Source organism: Acromyrmex echinatior, chromosome 1, assembly GCF_024713525.1.
Source record: "Acromyrmex echinatior isolate Ae372 chromosome 1, ASM2471352v2, whole genome shotgun sequence".
Taxonomy (NCBI): Eukaryota; Metazoa; Arthropoda; class Insecta; order Hymenoptera; family Formicidae; genus Acromyrmex; species Acromyrmex echinatior.
The window spans coordinates 5041719-5064763 of record NC_141852.1 but is presented as its reverse complement, the minus strand read 5'-3'; the positions used below and the strand labels follow the sequence as shown (position 1 = coordinate 5064763).

The window sequence follows — 23045 nt, the reverse complement described above, 5'->3', positions numbered from 1 at the left end:
CTGTGATCCTCTCAAATGACTCTAACAAACTGAGATTAACGCAATAATATTTCGTACAGTATCATTCTGTTTCTTTTCGCATACGTATAAACTCAGGTTTGACGCCAAGTACGGAAACGGTATGTATCATTTTTAATAAACTGAGATTAACGCTATAATGGATGCGTTCCGAGTTATGCATGAAGCGCATGTTGTATCGTCATGTATCATACACTGTATCTTTCTTTATTAATTGATAAACAATAAGGACAAATGAAGCATCATGCGCTTCATACATAACTCAGAACACACGACCCAATATCCCGCATAGTATCACTCCGTTTTCTTTCGCACGCATACATTCTCAAATTTAACTCAATACGAGATACCGTGAGCGTATAATCGCAGGTGTGACATTAGATATGGAAATAGTATGTATACCTACACTATCTGTATACACAATTCCTCTTCCCAAGCTTTTCAAGCAGAGAGAAACCTGAAAGAGGCCATGCCGGCCTTTTTTCTGTTACCGTCGAAATCGCCCGTACATCCCTTTTCAGTTTGGAAACTATGTGATATACATTTTCTGACATTATCAATAAAACCATATCGTTGAAATATAGTTCATCTCTGTACTAAAACCTCAGGATAGAAATGTGCCGATTATCCAGGAAGGATTTTTAATGAATCCTTGAACGAAAAAGTTTTAATTTCGCATCTCCTAGACATGTAAATAAAAATTATTGAATTTTAATAAACGAACTTGGAAATTCAAACAAGTTAATTTAGTGAATTTTGTCTTATATAATATTTATTTTATAATATTTTATAAAATTACGAAGTTATGTTTCTTTATGTAAATTTTTAGCTCGTTTTTATCAAACATAATTACTAGTATATATCAAAGTCTCTAGCAATTAGAAAGATTTTTAATAGAAGACTGTAATTACTAGGAATTAGAAAGACTTTTAATAAATTCAATCTCTTCTAAACATATATTTAAGATATAATTTAGCAAAAACGAGTTATAGTGGTCCTCCACCACCCCCGCCAATTTTATCGGCGGTCCTCTTTTCTTTGTAAGTATATTCACTTATAAAACAAAACGAACTACTAATAAATTTAATAGCTCATTTTTGCAGGTAAGTTTATCTTTAATTAATTTTTTTATTTTTATGTCTAATTATTCTATCGTATTTTGCTAATGAAATTGCAATAACTTTTTAAATATTATTCATTATTGTATTATCCTTTATACAATTCGATATTACAATTATAATACAATTATTATTTATAATACAATATACAATTATCAATACTGTTCAAAATATAATAAAAATGATAATATAGAAACATAATTAAATTTTGGTAATGCGGGATTATACGAAAACGTAGAAAATATGTATGATAACACAAATTTTTCTAAACCAATGTTTAATATTGATAAATGCAGAACAAATATTAACAACAATTAGATCGTATTAACTATTAATTCTTAATTTGCGAATATAAAACTTAACAATATCGCAATAAAAAGTCATTAATATATTTATAACAGCACTTTCATTGTGTTCAAGATAACTATAAACTCAATAATTTCATCATATCAAAATCCATCTGCTTTGTAGTACGCTGGTTAGTATCCGATACAAAGAAGAACAATCTTTGTAATGGAGAGCGAACTTAATGTATTCTGATTCTATGTCAAATTCATAAGATCCATTTGCAAAGAAAAGTTAAGCATCTGTCAAATACCAGTAATCTTGTTACAGAAGGGTGTGCATTTCGAATATTTCAGACTATACTTACGATAGTAATAATTTTAGTAGCATGTCAATGACAATTACTATTTTTATCATATCTTTAATATAACATTAAAATCCGTGAGAAAATATGTTCTGCCACATCACTAAAAATCATTTCTTATTAAAAATAAACGGATAATAATTTCTTTATGAAATAGTGGTTATGAAAGAATATATTTAATAATAATAAAATACATGCGTTATTGTAATTTTTTATATGTATGGATATAAAAATTTTTTGGGTACCAACTGTTCGAGATAAGCCGAATCCGATAAAAACTGAGTTTTAAAGAACTATACTTTTATACTGAAAAATTTATTATAAAAAATTTAACAATTTTTATTTTTCCGTATTTTTCAAAAATTTTAATTATTAATATCTCTATGAGGGTATTCATTCGACTTATCTCGAACTTTTGTACTCACACATTTTTAATTAAATTCATGTAATCACACATTAACATTGTTAAAAGACTATAAAATGTTTTGATAAAAATTATCTAAGTCGACAAAGATCAAAATTTGTTAAATATAATCTCATAATATCTGCATGTATTTTATCATAGAAAAGTATATATGTATACATATAAATTAATAATTAATAATATTCTGCAATTGCGGGATGTCCAATACCTAAAAATGATTTTAAAAATAACAGTTAGAAAATGAAATATATACATTCGTAACCATATTTTTGTTAGAGCGATCATAAAAAAAATAAGCAAATTTTGTGTATAAAACTTAAACTTATTTATTTAATAATGTGGCTTTAAACAATAATCATTGTATATTAATTATACAATATTAATTTCCTATTGTTAAATTAAGACAATAATATTACTAACATTATTATTAGTGGGAGAACATTTAATAAAATAAAGAAAGTGCTGAAAATTATATGCTAAAATAATTTCGCCGAGGAATAACTCTCTATAATGAAAATAATTTTGACTTTTCATCGATACAAATCACGCAATCACTAGCATCCATCTGACGCGAGAGACAGCAATGACCTTTACATAATAAATTGATCACTAAAATATACTTGCAATTCTATAATGTTACCAATGTAAATGTCAAAAAGCAAGCAAGAAATAATTATTTAACCATTGTCTCAGTCAAAGTTCCAATTCTTCATGACTTATTTAAATAAATTTGTATATACTAATAAATGCGAAACAAAATTGATGATTATTCTAAACATCAAATTTTTAATTAGAAGTTATTTAAAATTATTAATTAATGACTTTTTAATATTTAAAATAAAATCCAAATAAAAAAAAACTGTCAAAATTAAATATTTATCAAACTTATTAGATTAAACAATTTTTGTTATTATATGTATCGTCGATTTCATTTAATTTACATCAATTACGCAACAATTTGATTTACTACGACAAGATAAATGCTATCTAATCTATATTGAATAAATATTTAATACAGATATATGTACTTCAGAGAATGTACAATTTATTAATAATTGTTGAACAAGTTACAAAAGTAAGTATGATGGCATTTATCTAGACATAATTTACATAAACTTTATATTACAAACGTATTTAATATTAGGTGTTGGAATTAATTCGTAGCGTTTTTTAAATGAAAGAATGTTATTTATTTCACATGAGCATTAAAAAATACATTAATGAAAGTACTTCCCATCACTTTCTACTACTTTTGACCATCTTTCGGGCAGTGAATGAATACCGCGTCGGAAGAACTGTTCATCTTTAGATGAAATCCAGGAATCGAACCATTTTGTACAATCTTCGTAAGATGTGAACTTCTGCTCGCACAAGCTATGAGCTAATGATCGAAACAAGTGGTAGTCGCTAGGTGCAATATCAGGAGAATACGGCGGGTGCGGTAGCACTTCCCATTTAAGTGTTTCCAGGTATGTTTTTACCGGTTTTGCAACGTGTGGGCGAGCATTGTCGTGCAGCAAGATGACTTTATCGTGTCTTTCGAAGTATTCCGACCGTTTTTGCTTCAATGCACGGCTCAAGCGCATCAGTTGCCGTCGGTAGAGATCTCCAGTAACGGTTTCATGCGGTTTTAGCAGTTCGTAGTATATGACACCCTTCTGATCCCACCAAATACAGAGCAGGAGCTTTGAGCCATGGATATTGGGCTTTGCCACTGATGTTGATGGTTCGCCGGGCTTAACCCATGACTTTCTGCGCTTTGGATTGTCATAATGGATCCACTTTTCGTCACCGGTAACAATCCGATGCAAAAAACCTTTTCTTTTCTGCCGTTGAAGCAGCAGTTCGCACGTGAGAAAACGTCTCTCAATATCCCTTGGTTTCAATTCATATGGGACCCAATGTCCTTCCTTCTGGATCATGCCCAAACTTTTAAGACGTTTTCCTATTGTTGAGAAGTCAACTTCCAATGACGTAGATAATTCTTTAAGTGTTTGACATGAGTTTTCATTGAGCAGTGCCTGCAAATCGTTATCTTCAAATTTTTTCGGCTGACCAGGTCGCTCCTTGTCATCCAAGTCGAAATCACCAGCTTTAAAACATGCAAACCACTTCCTACACGTTTGCTCAGCCAGAGCATGTTCACTATACACATCCACTAAAATACGATGAGCTTCAGCTGCACTTTTGTTCATATTAAAGTAATGAAGCAAAACTCCCCGCAAAAACACTTTATCTGGCACAAATTTTGACATATTCAATGAATTATACAGTATTGTTATTTATGATTTCAAGAAAGGTTATGTACGGCAAATGACGTCCTATGATAGATGTTTACAATGTATACAGAACTATAGGTAACAACGAAATAGTGTACTGCTTGTGCCATCTCTTGTAAAAAGCTACGAATTAATTCCAACACCTAATACTATTATGCATATATTTATTTACAATAAAATTAATTACAATATTAACGCGTTACATAATTTGGACGAATACAAAAAAGTTTAATTCAAGATAGCTGAAAAATCAATAAAATTTGAAATTAATTTGATTAATTTTTATATTTGATAATTGGAACGGGATGTTAATAACAGAAATCAGGGTCAAAAATAACACGAGTAAATTGTAATACTTATATAAAAAACTTCATAAACAAAATATAATAGCATAAGGAAGGGATAGAAGTTTATAATAGATTTATTACAAACTTCTATCTCTTCCTTACATTTGCATATTTTGTTCATAACGTTTTCTTATATAAGTGTTAACTTACTGTTACCGTGTTACTTTTAACCCTATACAGTCTAATTAAATAAAAATTAATTAAAAATTTTATTCAATATTTAATCCCTTCTTTTTAATTATCAAGTATGTGCACTGTTAGAAATGTAATCACCAGCTTCTTTTACATGTAATTAAATGTAATGAACGTGTATATTAAATTTATGAAATTGTACTTTTCATAAAATTTTATTAAAAATACATTAAATTTCATAAATTTTCATGAAAAATACATTAAATTTTATGTATATGTACACAAATATATACTTTTTAGTTATAAATACATTAAATTTAATATCATGTCATTATGTAATGAAATTAAGTTCAAATTGTGTAATTTAAAATTTAATGAAATTTAAGAACATTTCTAACAGTGTATACGTGTGATGTATTTATTCCTACCTGTTTATTATACTTATCATCTTACCTATCCATACTTATTGTTCTACCCGCATTTTTATTTATTTGTGCCTATTCAGATATATCTATCTCCACCCGTGGATCCCTACCTACATTACCTACTTCATAAGTATGCAATAACACCGCGAATATATGTAATACGTTAATGGCTGCATACATTAGAGAAAATAGCTTTTCAATTGTTGTAAAAAATTCTTTAATACGATTGGTTTTTGCTTTGGTTCCTTATGGATTTAAATGTATAAACCAATATCATATTGCAGAATTTTACAACAGTTGCAAAGCTACTTTCTCTGTTAAATGCAGCTAACGTCTAACCATTTCCTATTGCATGCTGATAAATTCAACGGGATGATCCAATCGCGATCATAATAATAATAAATAAGTAATAAACAGTAATTAATAAAATAGGCTTTCAATCTTTAAAATATAAAAAAAATTAACAAATAGCAGGGCTAATGAGAGTTAACACGGATAATCAAATACAAGTTTTGTAGATTAAAAAAATCTACAAAACTTTCGCTTGATTATCCGCGTTGACTCTCGTTAGCTCTGTTTATTGATTGTTTTTGTATTTTAAATAAGCAACATTTCAAAAATATAAGAACTCGCAATTTGCGAGCAAATTACCCTCCCGAATATTGAGTTTATCTTTATTAAGAAAAATTACATTGTTATTATATTAAGAAAAAAAAAGTTTGTTTCAACTAATTACACACATGTAGTTGTTTGCAAATTTGAGTAATTTTCAACAAATTTTATTTATTATAATTGAATTTAACCATAATCTGCTTAATATTGAACAGTTCATTAAGCAGACGGTTAAATTCGATTAAATAAAATTTGATAAAATAATCAAATAACTAAATGTGTTTAGTTCGTTAAACAATTTTTTTTTCAGTGTACATGTTCTTTTTAAAAACTTAAATTGGTGTTACACACCAACCTACTTCGTATACTCTTAGATATTTTTCTTTCTTTTAGCCAGATTGAACTCACTTTTCGTTGCTCCTGGCCAACATTCTGGCTTCATATCTGGCCAGAAATCAACAACAAGGAGAAATACTTCCTTTTGTTGCCGATTGCTGCCGACTAACATCATCGACAATAAGCATAAGATTTTACGCTTTTGTAACTCAAGTTCACTTTACGATGCGCGAAACACGAACGCATTGTGAAGAGGCTATAATGTTAATAAAATTGACTTATAGATATTAATATAAATAATTATCAATAATAATAATAATTCTATTAATATTATGAATAAATGTCGCGTTTATTCTCTATACTCGTTTATTCGAAACATATAAATATTAGGACTAAAAATAAACCTAAATAAAAAAAATGTTTAAGTCATCAAGTTTTGATTTTAAAAATTTCGAATATTATAAAGATTCAATTTCTTAATAAAAACATTATAATATAAAAAACAAAATTTAATTTAAAAATAAATTGAAAATGATTATCATCCGATAAAATTCAAGGCTCATGTATGTATTTTTAACGATTCGAATGATTCGTTGCTGAATCTAATCTCAAAGCATGTGAAGATGAGAAATTCAGATAAATGATGTAAGATCCGAAAGGAATAATTTCCCCTTGCATCAATAAATATATCTCTTTGTATTTTATAAATTATTAGAATCATTTTTGTATAATTTATTACTTTAATATTAAGTATTTTAAATTATGTAAAACTCTAAACGCGATTTTAAAATAATTATGACATAAAATTCTTTTATTTCTTAGTAAAATATATATTTTGAATCTGACATCATGTTACTACTTTAACTGGTATAAAATCCAGTTACTACATATGGATAAGTTATAAAAAATCAGGTTAAAGTCAATGCATTGAAATATAAACAAGAATAATTAATATAATATGTATACAAACAAGTGTAAAACAATAGAAGGAATTTTTTAAAAAACAGTACATATTATGCATATATGCGCATAAATATTGCTTTTCTGCATCAACTTATATTGATTTCATTACTTCTGTATAAAACTTAATCCTGAATGAATATTTGGGAATAGAATAGATAGGAAAATTAATAAAACAATATTTGTTTGTTACACTGTAACTTTTTTATATTATGATATTCACCCGAGAAAAAATATTTCATATATAATTATATAAAATTATATAAAAATATATATAATTTTATATAATGGCATATAAATGGACATATTTTATATATATTTATACATAATTATATAATTTTATATATAAACTTATATAAAATTATATATAATTATATATAAAATATGTCCATTTATATACAATTACATAAAGTTATATATAATTGTATGTAATTTTATATCATTATATTAGGTGTTGGAATTAATTCGTAGCGTTTTTTAATGAAAGAATGTTATTTATTTCACATGAGCATTAAAAAATACATTAATGAAAGTACTTCCCATCACTTGTAAAACGCTACGAATTAATTCCAACACCTAATATATAAAATAGTTTTTCCTCAGTTACTTTAATATTTATAAAACACAACCATTGTAGCAACCTATTTTTTATTATATTTCTGAGTTTGAATTATCAAACCGAGCTTGAGTTACTTCAAAGCGTTATAAATTTATTAGTAAACAAAATTTGAGCTAAATTGAATAATCTTCCTGAGTTAAATAGTTTTACTGTTATAGTTAAATTAACGCGATATTAATTGTGTAAAAGTAGTGGCGACATATAGGAGTAATTAGAAATAACTCAAACTGGGTGTAACGTGACATTATAAATTTAACAGTGTATGCACAATACATTCAATAATAAGAAGGCATCCAGGATTAAATTTATCCTAATCTGTTCTAACTTATCCATTTTAAGACAACGGATGTATGGAATGTTACGCATATATTTATCCCGTATATTTTTATTAAATTAATGCATATATCCATTTATATATATATAATACATTAATAAAATTACCACACATCCATTATCTCAATAAAAATATTAATTCATCACTCACCAAACTGACGCGCAACAGCGAAGTTATATCTGCAATGTCGCTACGATGATTCTGTAACAAAAAAATATAAAATTCAAATTATAACAAACTAGAAAAAGAACACAAACAATATTTAAAAAAAAACGCAAAATTCTCTCAAAATAATCATATAATTTTCAAAATATATAATTTTTATAAGTATTGATTTTTTTGAATAATTTAATCATTGAGTTAGATATTTATAAAATAATTATACATTTTTTAAATCAGATCTTAAAAATTCGTATATATGAAATTTCAAAATAATTTTAAAATAATCCTTTTTTTAATTATCGTTTTTAAATCATTGTAAAATAAATCGACTCAAGAATAAATACAAAAAAAATTGATTTTACATAAGCGAAAAATATTTACCGCAAGGTTGCTCCGCCGATGCCCGATGCCTCTCCCAGATCTCCTCCTCCTCTCAGAATATGGTTGACATCCTCTCGCACAGGACACTCGCGTAAAACACTCGCGAATAATGCACTATAATCGCGCGTGGACTATAACTTGAGTCCGATAACTTGAACGGCATTCCCGAAGCAAACGCGCGACGCGACGAACCGGCTGCGGTTCGTTCACTTTCAATTAAATCGGTGGACGAGGGTACGTTAGCTTCCCCATCGTTGGATTTTTATACGAAGAAAACGATTTTACTCAGTAGCTAAAAATTTATCTAGATATATCATTCAGATCCGAAAATTTTGAGATACTTAAGAAAAACCGTTCTTTTCGTACATATCCTCTGAGTACTGAGCCCTCTCACCACGTCAAGGTGTACCCGTGAGAGGGAAAATATTTGGAAAATGTAATATACAAAGACTGAATCTCTTATTACGATGTCTGTAGACATGTCAAGATATGATTAGAGTCAATGGGATGATCTAGAAATTAATAGAAAGAGAAATATTTCTTTTATTACTAACAAATAATTGCACGTTACGTTTTTTATATGGATCGTATAACGAAAGGTGCGCAAAAACAAAAAATTAATTAAATATTAATTACAATACATAAATTATATTAATTGTGAAAACAGGAATTGCATTATTTGCGTAAGAGTATTTATATTAACGTAACTTTTTTTATAACCGCGTAATACTGTTCGAAGAATAATCGAGTAATAGCTATACAAAAATGTTACATCAAACAAAAATAATTGTCGTCCGTAATTATCGCGAAATAGTAATAAATTTCATTTTTCCATCGCGTTTTGATTTCAAATGAATGAATTGTACGAAATATCTATTACGTGATATATGATTGTCGTCTCAATTCTTTTATGAATAATTAATCGTGCGAGCTAGTCGTATTGTATACTTTTAGTATACTTTTAGTATTCAATAAAATATAATGTTTCATATTATTTGATATTTGTCGCAATTACGTTTTAAAAAGAAATGTGTGAAGAAGAGCGACACGTGACACGGCTACCTGCCTGTACGAGCTTCGATAATGCAATGACTGCGTGGTAACTTCGCATAAACATGACGCGCCGCCAGTGATGCGAATTCCGGGGCGGCGCCGCACGTTCTTCCGCGCCGCAACAATTCCCAAGGTTGCGCGCCGATCAGCTAACTGTCGAAATATTACAAAATCAGTAAAATAATCTCGTCGTTACATTTTTAAGATTCTTGGATAAATATAGGCTTTATTGCACGATCTTTGTCTTATTTCTTGGATTCGTGTGTGGAAAATTGTGTTGTAATGAGTGTTTAGTTTGTAATAACTTTTTGTTACACGAAATCTGCGCAGTATACGCAATATTTTTAACAAAAGATTAATTTTAGCTTTTTGTTACCTTTGAATCATAATTCCGTGATTAAAATCTAAATTTATATTGTATGCTTTCGATTTAAAAATAGAGAGTGATATGCAAAACCATGGACGTGCTATCACTCATGACCATTAAAGAGTACTGGTCTAAACGCAACAATTCATAATTTCTAAACTATCATATATTTCGACGCCTATTTAGAGCGTGTGATAGATAATTATATACGAATGGTAGTCGCCACGACATGTTCACAAATTATGAGCGGGTCGCAAATTATGAGCATTGATAAATTCGCGTTCGTAGATATTTAATTCGCGATATTTAATTTTCGTGGATTAATGCGGCACGCGGAGCATTACGTGTATTTTGCTTCGAAGTCGCCGAGCGAATACCGAAGTGATGACGTAGTCAACTATGCGTCGCGCGACACGCTCCCCCCACTCCTTGCCATTCGCCGCGCGCCATTTGGATACCCAACTAATTCAACTAATGCGTATGAAAAATATTCACAGTTTATTCGTATTTACACGATTTTGGCAAACGGATATCGTCGTATATTTCTTACTTTGCTTTGTGGTATCTCTGGCACTAGTTTAATCTTATATTATTTACGCGATTCTTTTTATAAACGTAATTGATAATTATTCGCGTATGTGAGTATTTTTGATATTCTAACGGTATATTATGTCTCAATTTTCATTATATTTTAAAAAATAAAAAAATATTTTAAATGATTCATATTAAACAAAGAGATTGATAATATTCTATACATCCTTTATAAAGATATATATATGCAAATTTTCTTAATATTTCCAAAACAATTTGCGCTCAATTCAGCTTTGGTTAAAAGTATTAAATATCTTGTTAATCATTATTTAATTTTTCAGCAAAAAAATTAATTTATGACACTACTGTTGCTGCAAATTATTTTGTGTTTCAGAAATTCTTTAAACTTACATATAATGACGATTATGGCTCGATAAAATAATTGTTACGATTTATTTAAAATAAAAAATAAAAAATAAGTTTCATAAACTTATTTAAAATATAAAATCGTAGGAATCGGTAAAAAACTAATACGACTTATTTAAAATAAAAAATATAAAATAGATTCGGGAAACTTATTTAAAATATTAAATAAGAAATAAGTTAGAAGGTTGTTGTTATTTAAAATAAAAGAGTTATACTCTCTACCCGGGAAAAAATGTTTTATATATAATTATATAAAATTGTGTGTGTGTATAAAAATATATATAATTTTAAATAATTATGTATATAATTATATACATTTATATATAATTATATATATTTATATATAATTCTGTATAAACTTACATATAAAATTATATATAATTTTATATATAATTTTCTAAAAATTTGCATAAAGAAACATAACTAATTTTATAAGATATATTATAAGACAAAACTCACTAAATTAACTTGTTTGAATTTTCAATTTTATTTATTAAAATAAAAAATATTAAATAAATTTTAGAAACTTATTTGAAGTATGAAATATATTTAATAAGTAATAAGTTGGAAGTATAATTATTTAAAATAATAAATACTAAATAATTCTTATATCTTAGAATGAAACGTAAATGATAGAATTCAGCAATTCAAATATTATAAAAGAATATAGCAAGGCGTCAATTTTTTATTAAAAATATTATGTACTCTGCACGGATTTTGTATAACATAAAGAGAGAAGAGAGAGAGAGAGAGAGAGAGAGAGAGTTCCCAGGAAAAATGTTTTATATATAGTTACATACAATTATATATAATTATGTACAAAATATATCCATATATAGTGAGTACAAAAAATATTCGTACAGAGAACATATTTTTTAAAAAAACTTTATTTTAAAAAATTAAATATTATCCAGCCAGAAATGAGTCATCAAACTGATGTCAAATCAATATCAATACGATGATTTCAATATCAATTTGACGTCGATTCGATATTTAATTGATAATCATTTCTTGCTAGGTAATTAACAATTTATTCATCAGCTTGCGTTTAATGTAGAATAGGCTTTATGCACTATGCGTTATTCATTATGCAAAAATCTGTGCTCTGGCCTTGACGCTTGAAAACTCCCGTATACTAGCGGCACCAACATCACTTTTATAAAATGATGTGAATTACATATCCATTGTCGATGACACTGCTGATAATGTCGTAATGTTAAAAATTTGTGTAGAGCGAGTATATACATACATGTGTATTGTATATAGAACATACACACATATGTGTGTGTGTGTGTGTGTGTGTGTGTGTGTGTAAACTGTTACAAAAATAAGAATCTTATTGTGAACTGGACATGTGAATATACAATTAATAGGAAATAAAGTGCACCATCCTTACTTAAAAAATTTGATAAAGAATGATAAAAATTTATAAAATTTGATAGAAATCCTATATGAATTTTATCTGAACCTATCATACCTATCGGACATTAAAATCGCGACAAATAAAAAAATTAAAAATTTCTGTCGTTTTATATCTTATATTGTGTAAGATGCTAGAGCCTTCTATACTGAATCTAGTGTTTTTGACTTTTTTATTTTTGTCGAATTTTTTTGTAATGATTTGTGGTGATTTCACAGAATAAAAATTCCTTTTCTACGATTAAAATATACATAATGTATATTTTAAAATATACATAATGTATATTTTAATCGTAGAAAAGGAATTTTTATTCTGTGAAATCACCACATGTATATTTTAAAATATACATAATGTATATTTTAATCGTAGAAAAGGAATTTTTATTCTGTGAAATCACCACTCGAGTACTATTAAGTGAAGAAATATAGAAAATCTATCAAATATTGTATATCAATATGTAATCTAAAATTTATGATTCATAGACACAATAGAATATTATTAATTCTGATAAAACATATAATACATAGAATAGATAGAAATTGATTAAAAACTATGTACATATAAGTTGACAAAAAGATAAAGAAATATGGAAATTCTATCAGATATTTCAGATAAGTAATCTGAAATTTACGAACCAAAAACATGATTCAATCAGATAGTTTTTTCCTATCTGATTCTATTGGACTTTTTAATATCAAAGCTAGATCATTAATGCTTAAATAATTCCATGTGAATCTGTATATATAATGTATGTACATATACATATACTATCTGTAATATTTTCCGCAATAAATCTATTTACGGATTTCCAGTACATTAAGATCTCTTTAATAGATGTCATCAAATTTAATTGTGATATTACTACAATAGTTTAGCTCTCTAAAGAACATTAATACGAAATTTTTATATGCTTGAAAATTTACTTGCCTCGTTTTTTTTCTTTTTTTTATTGTAATACTTGTTTGATTTTAATAAAACTTAGAGAAAAGCGCTTATTTATTATGAACGAAATATTTTGCAGTAACTGTTCCATTGTTTATTTCATCATAAAATATAATATAAATAGATTGTAATGCTCTTTGTACTAACAAGTGTTAGTCTTCTGTAATATATTTAAATGTTAGTTTTTTCAAAAGGCAAATAAAATTATATTGCTTTTTTTCACTTATAATATTAGTCTTATTTGTTCACTGTTAGTTTATCTCAATTTTGTTTTTCTTTTAAATAATGATGATTTTATAATATTGCAGCAATCATACAGCAAGAACTATCTTTTGAAAACACTTTTATGCAATTTAGAGATAAAAATAAAGAGAACATAGAAAAATCCCATGATAGATATAGAAAATGATAACATATAGTATATATTATTGCATACATATATATATATATATATATATATATATATATATACACTATATATACACTATAGTATACTTTAACTATATGTTACATCTGTTATTAGCAAATAGTTAATAACAGATGTAAAAGATTTTTGAATTTATAAAAGAGGAAAAAAATAATTGTTATACAAAAATTATGATTTAATCGGTAATACAGATGACTTTAGGATCCTTTTAATTATATTTTAATCATGTTAAGATAAACTTTGCGTCTTTATATATTTTATATTTTTAATACAGAAGAAGGACTTGTGTGGTCATAAAATGTATGTTAGATTTTGTACTGTTTTATAAATTTGTTTCTGTGTATTTTTATGAGTTCAATTATTGACCGATTTTTTGTATAGTATACAAGAGTTAGTCCTCTTTTTATGCGGGATTCGAAGAATTCTTGAAGAAAAACTTTGCCGATTTGGTGGACAAGTACGGAGAAGATTATTTTTCGGATATTATATAATTCAAAACATTTAAAATCATGGATAAGAAATTATTTTATAATTAGGGCAATCTGTTGGATGAGATAATATTCTAAAATTACATAATACGCATAGAATTACATGATTTACTTAATTTTGTGACCTAAAATAAATCAACAAATTTTGATTATTAGGATTACTATATATACATATAATACTGTATAAATACGGTATGTACATCAAATATAATGTTTTCTATAATCCATATATCGCATGTGTGTCAGTCGATTTTTTAATGAATTATGTAGTAATAAAATGTAAATATTAAATAAAAATTGAGAAATATGTATGTAATTATATCGACATATTTGCTGTTCTTGAATAAATTATAATTGTACCAACAATTTTAATTTTATTAAGTTTGTCATCTCTCTTAATTTCAATTGAGTTGCATTAATTTTTGTCAATTTCAATAGTTTTAAGAAAAGTTTAATTATGAAAATTTCAACCGCTCTCTGATCATTAGAACTGGGTAAAATGCAATTCGAATTTCATTTAAAGTACTAAATGTAAAAAGTGTATTTAAAATACAAAATACAAAATAGGTTTTTCGAATCCATTTTAAATGTAAAATAAGTAAATAAGTATTTTAAATGATTTTCAAATGCAAAATAATTTTTTCTATATTTAAGTATTTTATAAAAAAAATTCGTGGTCAATCAATTCTTTTATTTTATGTTACATGTTATACATTCTTCTTGTAGATTTTCACCATTTTTGAATTAGATAATAATCTTGAAAAGATTAAAAAAAAATAATAATCTTGAAAAATGTCTCGTCTATTAGGGATATCGTTTTAATATTTAAATTAACTTTCATGTCATTTGTATTTTTTTCTTTTTCTTCGTTTTCTTTTTCTTCGATGTTATTGTTCTCTTGATTGCTTGTCATTTTTAATTGCAAAATTGATTAATTTTTAACTGCGGAAAGACCACACTACTCAGCTCATATAATAAAGTCTTCTTCTTCTTCTTCTTCTTCTTCCTTTCCTTAATCATTATCATCGTGGCATACACAAATGATAAATGATGCTTGCGAATCATGAACGTTAAGTTCAACATAACCATAGAAGAAACTATGCTTTGGCCAATCACAGGATTGGATCTTATTCTTATGCGTCAATGATTCTAGGGAAATTTATGAACACGCATAGAAAAATCAATTACTTATTTTATAAATGGTTAAATGATAGAGATAATTCCATTTCAAATATAAAATGGAAATGGAATCATTTTCCAAAAATTATTTAAAATGAAAAATGTAAAATGTCATTTCAATAATAATTTTATTTTAAATACATATTTAAATACATATTTAAATACATTTTAAATACATATTTAAAATAAAATTATTTTAAATATTATCTTCTCCTGATTATTATATTGATATGAATTTAAATGTTTTTATATTAAAATGTAAAAGATATGCATATTTAAAATAAACAATTTTCAACATGCTTATTTACAATCGTAAGGATTAAATATACTTATGAAATTATCTGAATATTCAACTGAATATTCATTATAAGTGAGTTGTTGATATATCTGTGATCGATAATTTGATATATATAAAAATAAAGCTCGTTAAAAACTTTCAATTTTTTTTCCGCAGAAACTTTAGAATAACTTAATGCAGTTATCGGAATTACTATGTTTCTCTTAATTAATATAGTGCGATTAAACAATAAGCTTGCAATTTTATTGTATAATTAGCAGCAACATACGTACCAAACATGTTATGTGTGCATCAAACATGTTACATAAATATCCGATAATGTTAATCTACAGAAGAGAAGTAACAGGAAAATTGCATGTGCATTTTGTGATAACAAGTAAATAAGTGTAATCTAGTTACTGTTAAATATTTATCATGATTAATACGAGTTAATTATAGCAACGTAGACTATCGTATATATGCGACTACATACAATTATAAAAGCAAGTTTACTTTCATAATATATTTAAAATTACTCTTTCTTAAGATATGAATATACAATTATGCTTGTTTCTTCTTTTTACTATTACGGTATAATGTTTAGTTACAACTTATTCACATTTAAATTGTTTACTTATTTCATTTTTCTCTTCTTTTTAAATTTTAAACAATGATAATTTTATAATATTGCAATTATTATACGAGAGATATCTCTTCAGAATATTCTGTGTAATTTTATAGATAAAACAAATAAAGAAGAAACTCATACATGTATACAAACAAGTTAGGCAAGAAAGACGATAACATTATACATTACGATGGCCAATATATTTTAAGGCTGTTAAAAAATCGGTACAAAGATAAAGTTGAGATAAGGCCCGGACATTAATATTAATTCAAGGCAATTCCTATACAGCATAGATCTATAATATTGTAGCAAAAATATTTACCACGCATCGGAGCCTGCAAAACCCGCGGATCCTGAAACTTATGAGGGTCCGCGGATTTTGGTGCGTTGCACCAGTTGCGCCGATATTAAAAACACCTCTGACGAGCATTGCAAGTTGTACATCGTTACTTGTAAGTAACCTGTGTAAGTAGCACAGAGAGTGTAATGTATAGAGTCTCGATTAGAGTTCTGAGATCACGTCAACTGTAGCTGACTCTCCCCACTTAGTTGCTAATTAAACCAGACCAGTCGCTTGGCAGTAAGTTGTGTTGTAAGCAACGAACAGAAGTCGACGCATTACAAATGTTGAAAATCGCACGTTTCCGCGACGTTTGGACAAAATGTCCTTTGACAAGATTATACACGCAGAAAGTAAACATCGGAGTTATCGGAGCAAATTTACAAAAGGAAATAGACAAAATGCAACGCATCAGACCGTCGGGGCAACCGCCTAAAGTTTGGCAGCAAATAGAGAAAAAGGATAAAAACGGGAAACTGATGAAGTTCACGATTCAGGAGATTCCTGAAGATCGGTATGAAGATGCGGTTCAACATATGTGCACATTCTTCTTAGCCGATGAACCAATTTGCCAATGTTTAAGTAAGTTTCGATTATATGAGAACAGTGTTCTTTTGATTTGACTTTTTCTTTTATTGTCCATGAATTTGATCATAAGAAAAAATAAGTGAAGCTGTCATTTTAAAAGAAATCTTATAGATTATTTTTATTTTTATAGTATTTTCGACCTGAGTGGGTTTGCACTGAGTTGGATTGGATAACGTTCTATTACTGGTTGACGTTACATGTTTTACCAATAGGAGAACGTAGCTATTAATTCGCTGGGGCATAATAGCGGCCCGACTTATCGACATTTATTTTTTACTCAAATATTATTAACTTTACAGAAAAACTGCAAGAGAAATCATTTATTTTCTTTTCATAGAACTCTAAAAATTTTTTCAAAATTTTTTATCTTTAAGTATTGCATTTTCCTATTTTCGATAAGTCGGGCCGCTACTATGAGCGAATAATGCATTGCACTGTACAATGTCATTAATTCATACATGTATGTTATATTGCAATTATATTGTTGAGTGAAAAATTATAACTAACATGTACGTTACATGTAACTTGGTGTTTGCTGAGAACAAGTTGATGCAAACTCGCTCGGATCGGATACGAAATTAGAATGATTCTTAATGGGGAAGAAAATAATTATCTTTATAATCATATTTAGTTACATCTGTTTCTTTGTCACTTTTTGCTCTATCTTTTTTATAGATGCAGTAAATGATCCTTTATTTATACAAGACATGAGTACCCTATGGCGTCTACTAGTCGCACAAGGTATATCCATAGCTGCATTTACCGACAATCCTAACGGTGGAAAGCCTGTAATTGCTGGCATGAATACTTTGGGTATCGATGTTAAAAATAAGAAAGACAGCATTTCTGGTTATCAGGTTGGTTACATAAAGCAAGTTTTGTTAATATAAATCAGATTATTCTATTCAAATTCATCATTGCTTCTGAAAGTTTTAAAGTCCTTGTAAAAAGTGTGCTTATATATAATATAATTATATATAATACAATGTAATTATATTATATTACAAATGAATACGAAGATAAATCAAACACGAGTTTAAAAATAAGATGATAAAGTTATTAAAACATTAATCTATATCATAAAAGATGTGAGAGTTTTTTTACAATAATTAATAAAACGGAGCGTTTTGATTTATATAAAATGGAACGTTTTGACTTTATTTATTGTTAGTCAGTTTTGTAAAAGCAAAAATTTGTCGATAAATGAACAATCTCTCTAAATCTCTAAATTTTATTTATAAAATCCATATCTTGAAAATTAAAATCAAACATAAATATTGTCCAATCTTCGATATGGTTTAATTTTCTATGTTCTTTCCAATATTTAATTTTATTTGTAATAATTTGTTAATAACGTTTTAATCTTATACAACTCTTATTAGTGTAATGGCTGAGGATGACCAAGTAAAGTTGAAACAATAAAGTTGAAATGATTCAATTTATTAATTATTGCAAAAAACTCACATCTTTTATGATATAGATTAATGTCTTAATAAACTTTATCATTTTATTTTTGACCTCATGTTTGACCTATCTTCCTATTCATTTGTATTTACATATTCGAGCAAGAAAATCATGTTATATTATATAAATTAATAGAATGCTCAATTGGAATAAATCAAATATAAATAATAACAAGGGCTACGAGTTAGTTAAAATTAATAAAATTTAATATTTAAAACTAAAAATATAAGAAGTAACATACGTTTCGACGCCAATCGGGTCATTCTCAATTAGAAAAAATTAAAATAATAATGTTACAATAATAGTCGGATTCTCATATAGAAATAACAGTGTTCTATACGTTATGTGGTAGATTAAAAATGTAGATATGTCGAATGCTTCTATGTTCCCTCTTCGTTAAGAATATGTGGTCCATTGAAATATTATTAAAGTAAAACGTTGAAGTATCAATATGATTGGAATGCAAATGATGCTCTCATTTTTCTTCTATGAAAAAATAATCTATTCACAAGAATGTTTTTTTTTTTAAAACATTAGTTAAGATCAGAATAAAATTAATAGATAGTTACAATATATAAAAAACACAATTGATAATAATTAAAAATAGAAAACAGAAGAAAAGATTTAAACGTGTAATATATAAATAAAATAACCGTTAAAGTTTTGTTAAAAATGTCGATTATAAAATTAAGTATTTACATGTCAATAAATTAGTGTATATTAAATTACCTTATTAAAACCTATATATATATATATATATATATATATATATATATGTGCGTGCGTGCGTGTGTGTGTGTGTGTGTGTGTATATCTTCTTCAGTCGAATTGTTGTGAGTCGGAAATTAAAAAGAGAAATGCAATAGATATTACAATTTTATAAGCTATAGTGTGGTACTAGATAAAAAAACATGTAATATCGACAGTATCAGACAACGCTATGAGTTAGAAAAAGGAGACAAATAGACTCAGAGGCACTAATAAGTCGAAGGGGAAAAGAGAAAAGTATTAAGGGAAAGGAAATGGATGATGTTAGAATATGTTTCCAGTTATATGATTCCATATTATTTTGTTTATTAATCTCGTGTTCTGTCTTTTTATATGGACCATTTCCGATATTAATCTGTTGTTATAAGAGGATTCGATATCTAAAATTTCAACGTTATCCTACTTAAAATTGTGATTATAATCAATGCAGTGGTTGGAAATTACCGATGGCAATTTAAATTTTCTATTAATATTGGAAACATTCATGCAATCTAGTCTTTAATGTCTTTTTGTTTCATTCACTACGCAACTAGCATCGCAATTACAACAAGAGATCTTATAGACTACGTTTTGATATGAAAATCCGACTATTATTATAACATTATTATTTTAATATGTTATTTTGGTATAAGAATTCGACTATTATTGTAACATTATTATTTTAATATTTTCTAACATTGAGAATAACCCGATCAGCATCGAAACGTATATGCACTTTTTCTATTTTTAATTTTAAATATTAAATTTTATTAATTTTAACTGGCTCATAGCCCTTGTTACTTATATTATATTATATTATATAATTATTATATTATATAATTCTAAATTTTAACGTGATTTATCATATGAGAATAGGGCTGTCATCTATAAAATCTAATAATCCGGATTTTTAAAATTTTAATTTTCTCATAGTAAATTTCAGTTACTTAATATAACATCTAATGTTTTTATACCCAAAAGTTTATTGCTTTCGCAAATAAAATGAAAGTTTAAATAGTTACAAAGTATATTCATTAATTTTGTACTTACTAAATTAAAATATTAAAATGAAGCTGGAATATTATAATATGTAATAATATTAATATATTGTATAATATATAATGAAATATGATCGATATCAAACAATTAGTAAGTTATTATAGTTATTATAATATTCTACCACAGTGGTGAACATACAAATAAAAATTCAAATTTTTGATGGACGCAGACCGGGAAGGAATTCAATCACGATTGAAAGAAATTCAACACGTTTGCGCAAATATGTTATCAAATAATACTGAGTAATGAAAAGTCATAAAAATCCTAGACCGCTTCAAAAATCGCGTATAGATACTTTCAAAAAAAAAAATTCAGAAAAATTCAGGAAAATTCAGACAAATGGCAGCTCTATCTAAAAACAGTAAAAGCCCACAAATATCATTGTATAAATTTTAAGTATGTTATCACACACACATAAATAATGATCACGTGTTTTGATGTTCTTATTGGCATTTTTCGCCTTTTCGTAATATTGGGTCAAGAAGTCATTTTGTTTCCTATCTATATATTATTAAGTATTATATTATCACAACGTATAATTATATGACTAACAATAAGTTGAATTAATAATCGTTACAGTTTAAGTCAGAGAATTGCAAACATGTGCTCGAAATCGTAACTGGCTCAACAAAGATAGTATATGAACATTACAAAGTTGACAAATATCTATATGCTATTGGACTTAGTGTAGATTCTGATTATCGAGGGTACGGATTAGGCAAAGATATTCTGAAAATCAGGTATGATTTTATTAAAAAATTAATTCGTACATGAATAACAGATTATGCTATTGATCTTTCGCCACTTCGTAAGTTCTTCAAGAAATTTTTTTCAGAATAAAGTGTAGAGAGAGTTTCAATTTTTTCTAATAAATTATATATCCGAAAAGTGCAGATTATCTGTTATTCCTGATTTGTCTTAATCTTTGTGATATAATTTTATATTACTAACAAAATGTTAAAAAATTAAATTTAATATTTTTAAGAATATTATAAATTGAACAAATTTTATATGAGCCATTTGTATTTACATTCTAAATCTGAATCAGTGGATAGTCACTAATTAAATGTGAAGTTTCTAACCTATCTAATCTTTATTATGTGATCTAACTAATCTTGTTTTAATAATAATTTAAATAAATTCACTGAATATAATATTAGAAGATTGAAATTAACGAGGAAATATCAGTATTTTAATTATATAATGTTCAAATATTTGTCCTTTTTTAGTTGAATTTCACTGATTATCCAGCCAAGTATGTCACTGGGTCTGACTAGTGCCACTAGTATCAGTGATTATTCACTGATTCATATTTAATGGTGCATAAAATTTTATTATTTACTCCGAATTAAAGTGCAGACATTTTGACCAACGATTTCAATTCCTTTTCGAAATTACATAAATAAAAACCTATTCTTAACACATAATACAAATATCACAATTTAAATATTCTAGAGATATGATAGTCACACATATTAACAACGCATAATAGCTTGTAAAATGATCATCTTGTTATCACAAAAATTTGAGTTTCAAAGAGAGGTCCACAATTAATTTTTATTATTAATACAAAAATCACTTCAAATTTTTCAATATCTGATTTTATTAATTGAATATCTATCATATTGATCAGTTATATTTTTGCGTAACTTATAAAAAATATTAATCTAGGGATCTTATCGGACCTATGTATGGAGTGCCAGCAACGTCCACTGTGTTTTCGTCAATAATTTCGCAGAAGTCAGCAGCGGGTGCAGGATTCGAAGTACTCGAGATAAAAAATTTCGCCGATATGATAGACAAAAATGGAAAAGAATATTTTCCCGGAATTGATTCTAAGGATTTTAAAATCATGGCTAAAAGATTGTCTTAATATAACCTGATGCATGGGATGATATTCAAGAATAACGAGATTCATACTTAAATTTGTAACCTGGAGTGCATTAAGTTTTACACAATTTCTGTTGTAAATTGCTTAATATTGCTCAATGTTACTGTAACTCACTTGAAACAAATAATAAAAAATAGTGATAGTATCAGTGATTATTCACTGATTCATATTTAACGATGCATAAAATTTTATTATTTATTCCGAATTAAAGTGCAGACATTTTGACCGACGATTTCAGTTCCTTTTCAAAATTATAAATAAAAACCTATTCCTAATATATAATACAAATATCACAATTTAAATATTCTAGAGATATGATAGTCACACATATTAACCTTATCATTATCAATGCATTATTAGTAGCTTTTAAAGTAAAGGCAGATAATTTCCGTTACGATAAAAATACGGAATAAACATTACAA

At 26.9% G+C, this 23045-nt stretch overlaps 1 protein-coding gene across 1 annotated transcript; it reads left to right on the top strand.

The window, feature by feature from the left end:
* The first annotated feature begins 17068 nt into the window (after positions 1 to 17068).
* On the top strand, positions 17069 to 22855 carry LOC105147412 (hypothetical protein). The gene is made up of 4 exons (XM_011058401.2): positions 17069 to 17456; positions 18138 to 18319; positions 21312 to 21472; positions 22404 to 22855. Exons 1-4 carry the CDS (start codon positions 17159 to 17161, stop codon positions 22603 to 22605), a joined length of 843 nt encoding a protein of 280 aa, XP_011056703.1. The 5' UTR covers positions 17069 to 17158; the 3' UTR covers positions 22606 to 22855.
* The last annotated feature ends 190 nt before the right edge of the window (positions 22856 to 23045 follow it).

What these genes read in the sequence shown, in the direction of transcription:
- LOC105147412 (XM_011058401.2), top strand. Translation starts at nt 17,159, where the DNA reads ATGTTGAAAATCGCACGTTTCCGCGACGTTTGGACAAAATGTCCTTTG. An exon ending in ACCAATTTGCCAATGTTTAA is followed by an intron (nt 17,457 to 18,137) that starts GTAAGTTTCGAT and finishes TCTTTTTTATAG; the next exon opens with ATGCAGTAAATGATCCTTTA. An exon ending in AAAGATATTCTGAAAATCAG is followed by an intron (nt 21,473 to 22,403) that starts GTATGATTTTAT and finishes ATATTAATCTAG; the next exon opens with GGATCTTATCGGACCTATGT.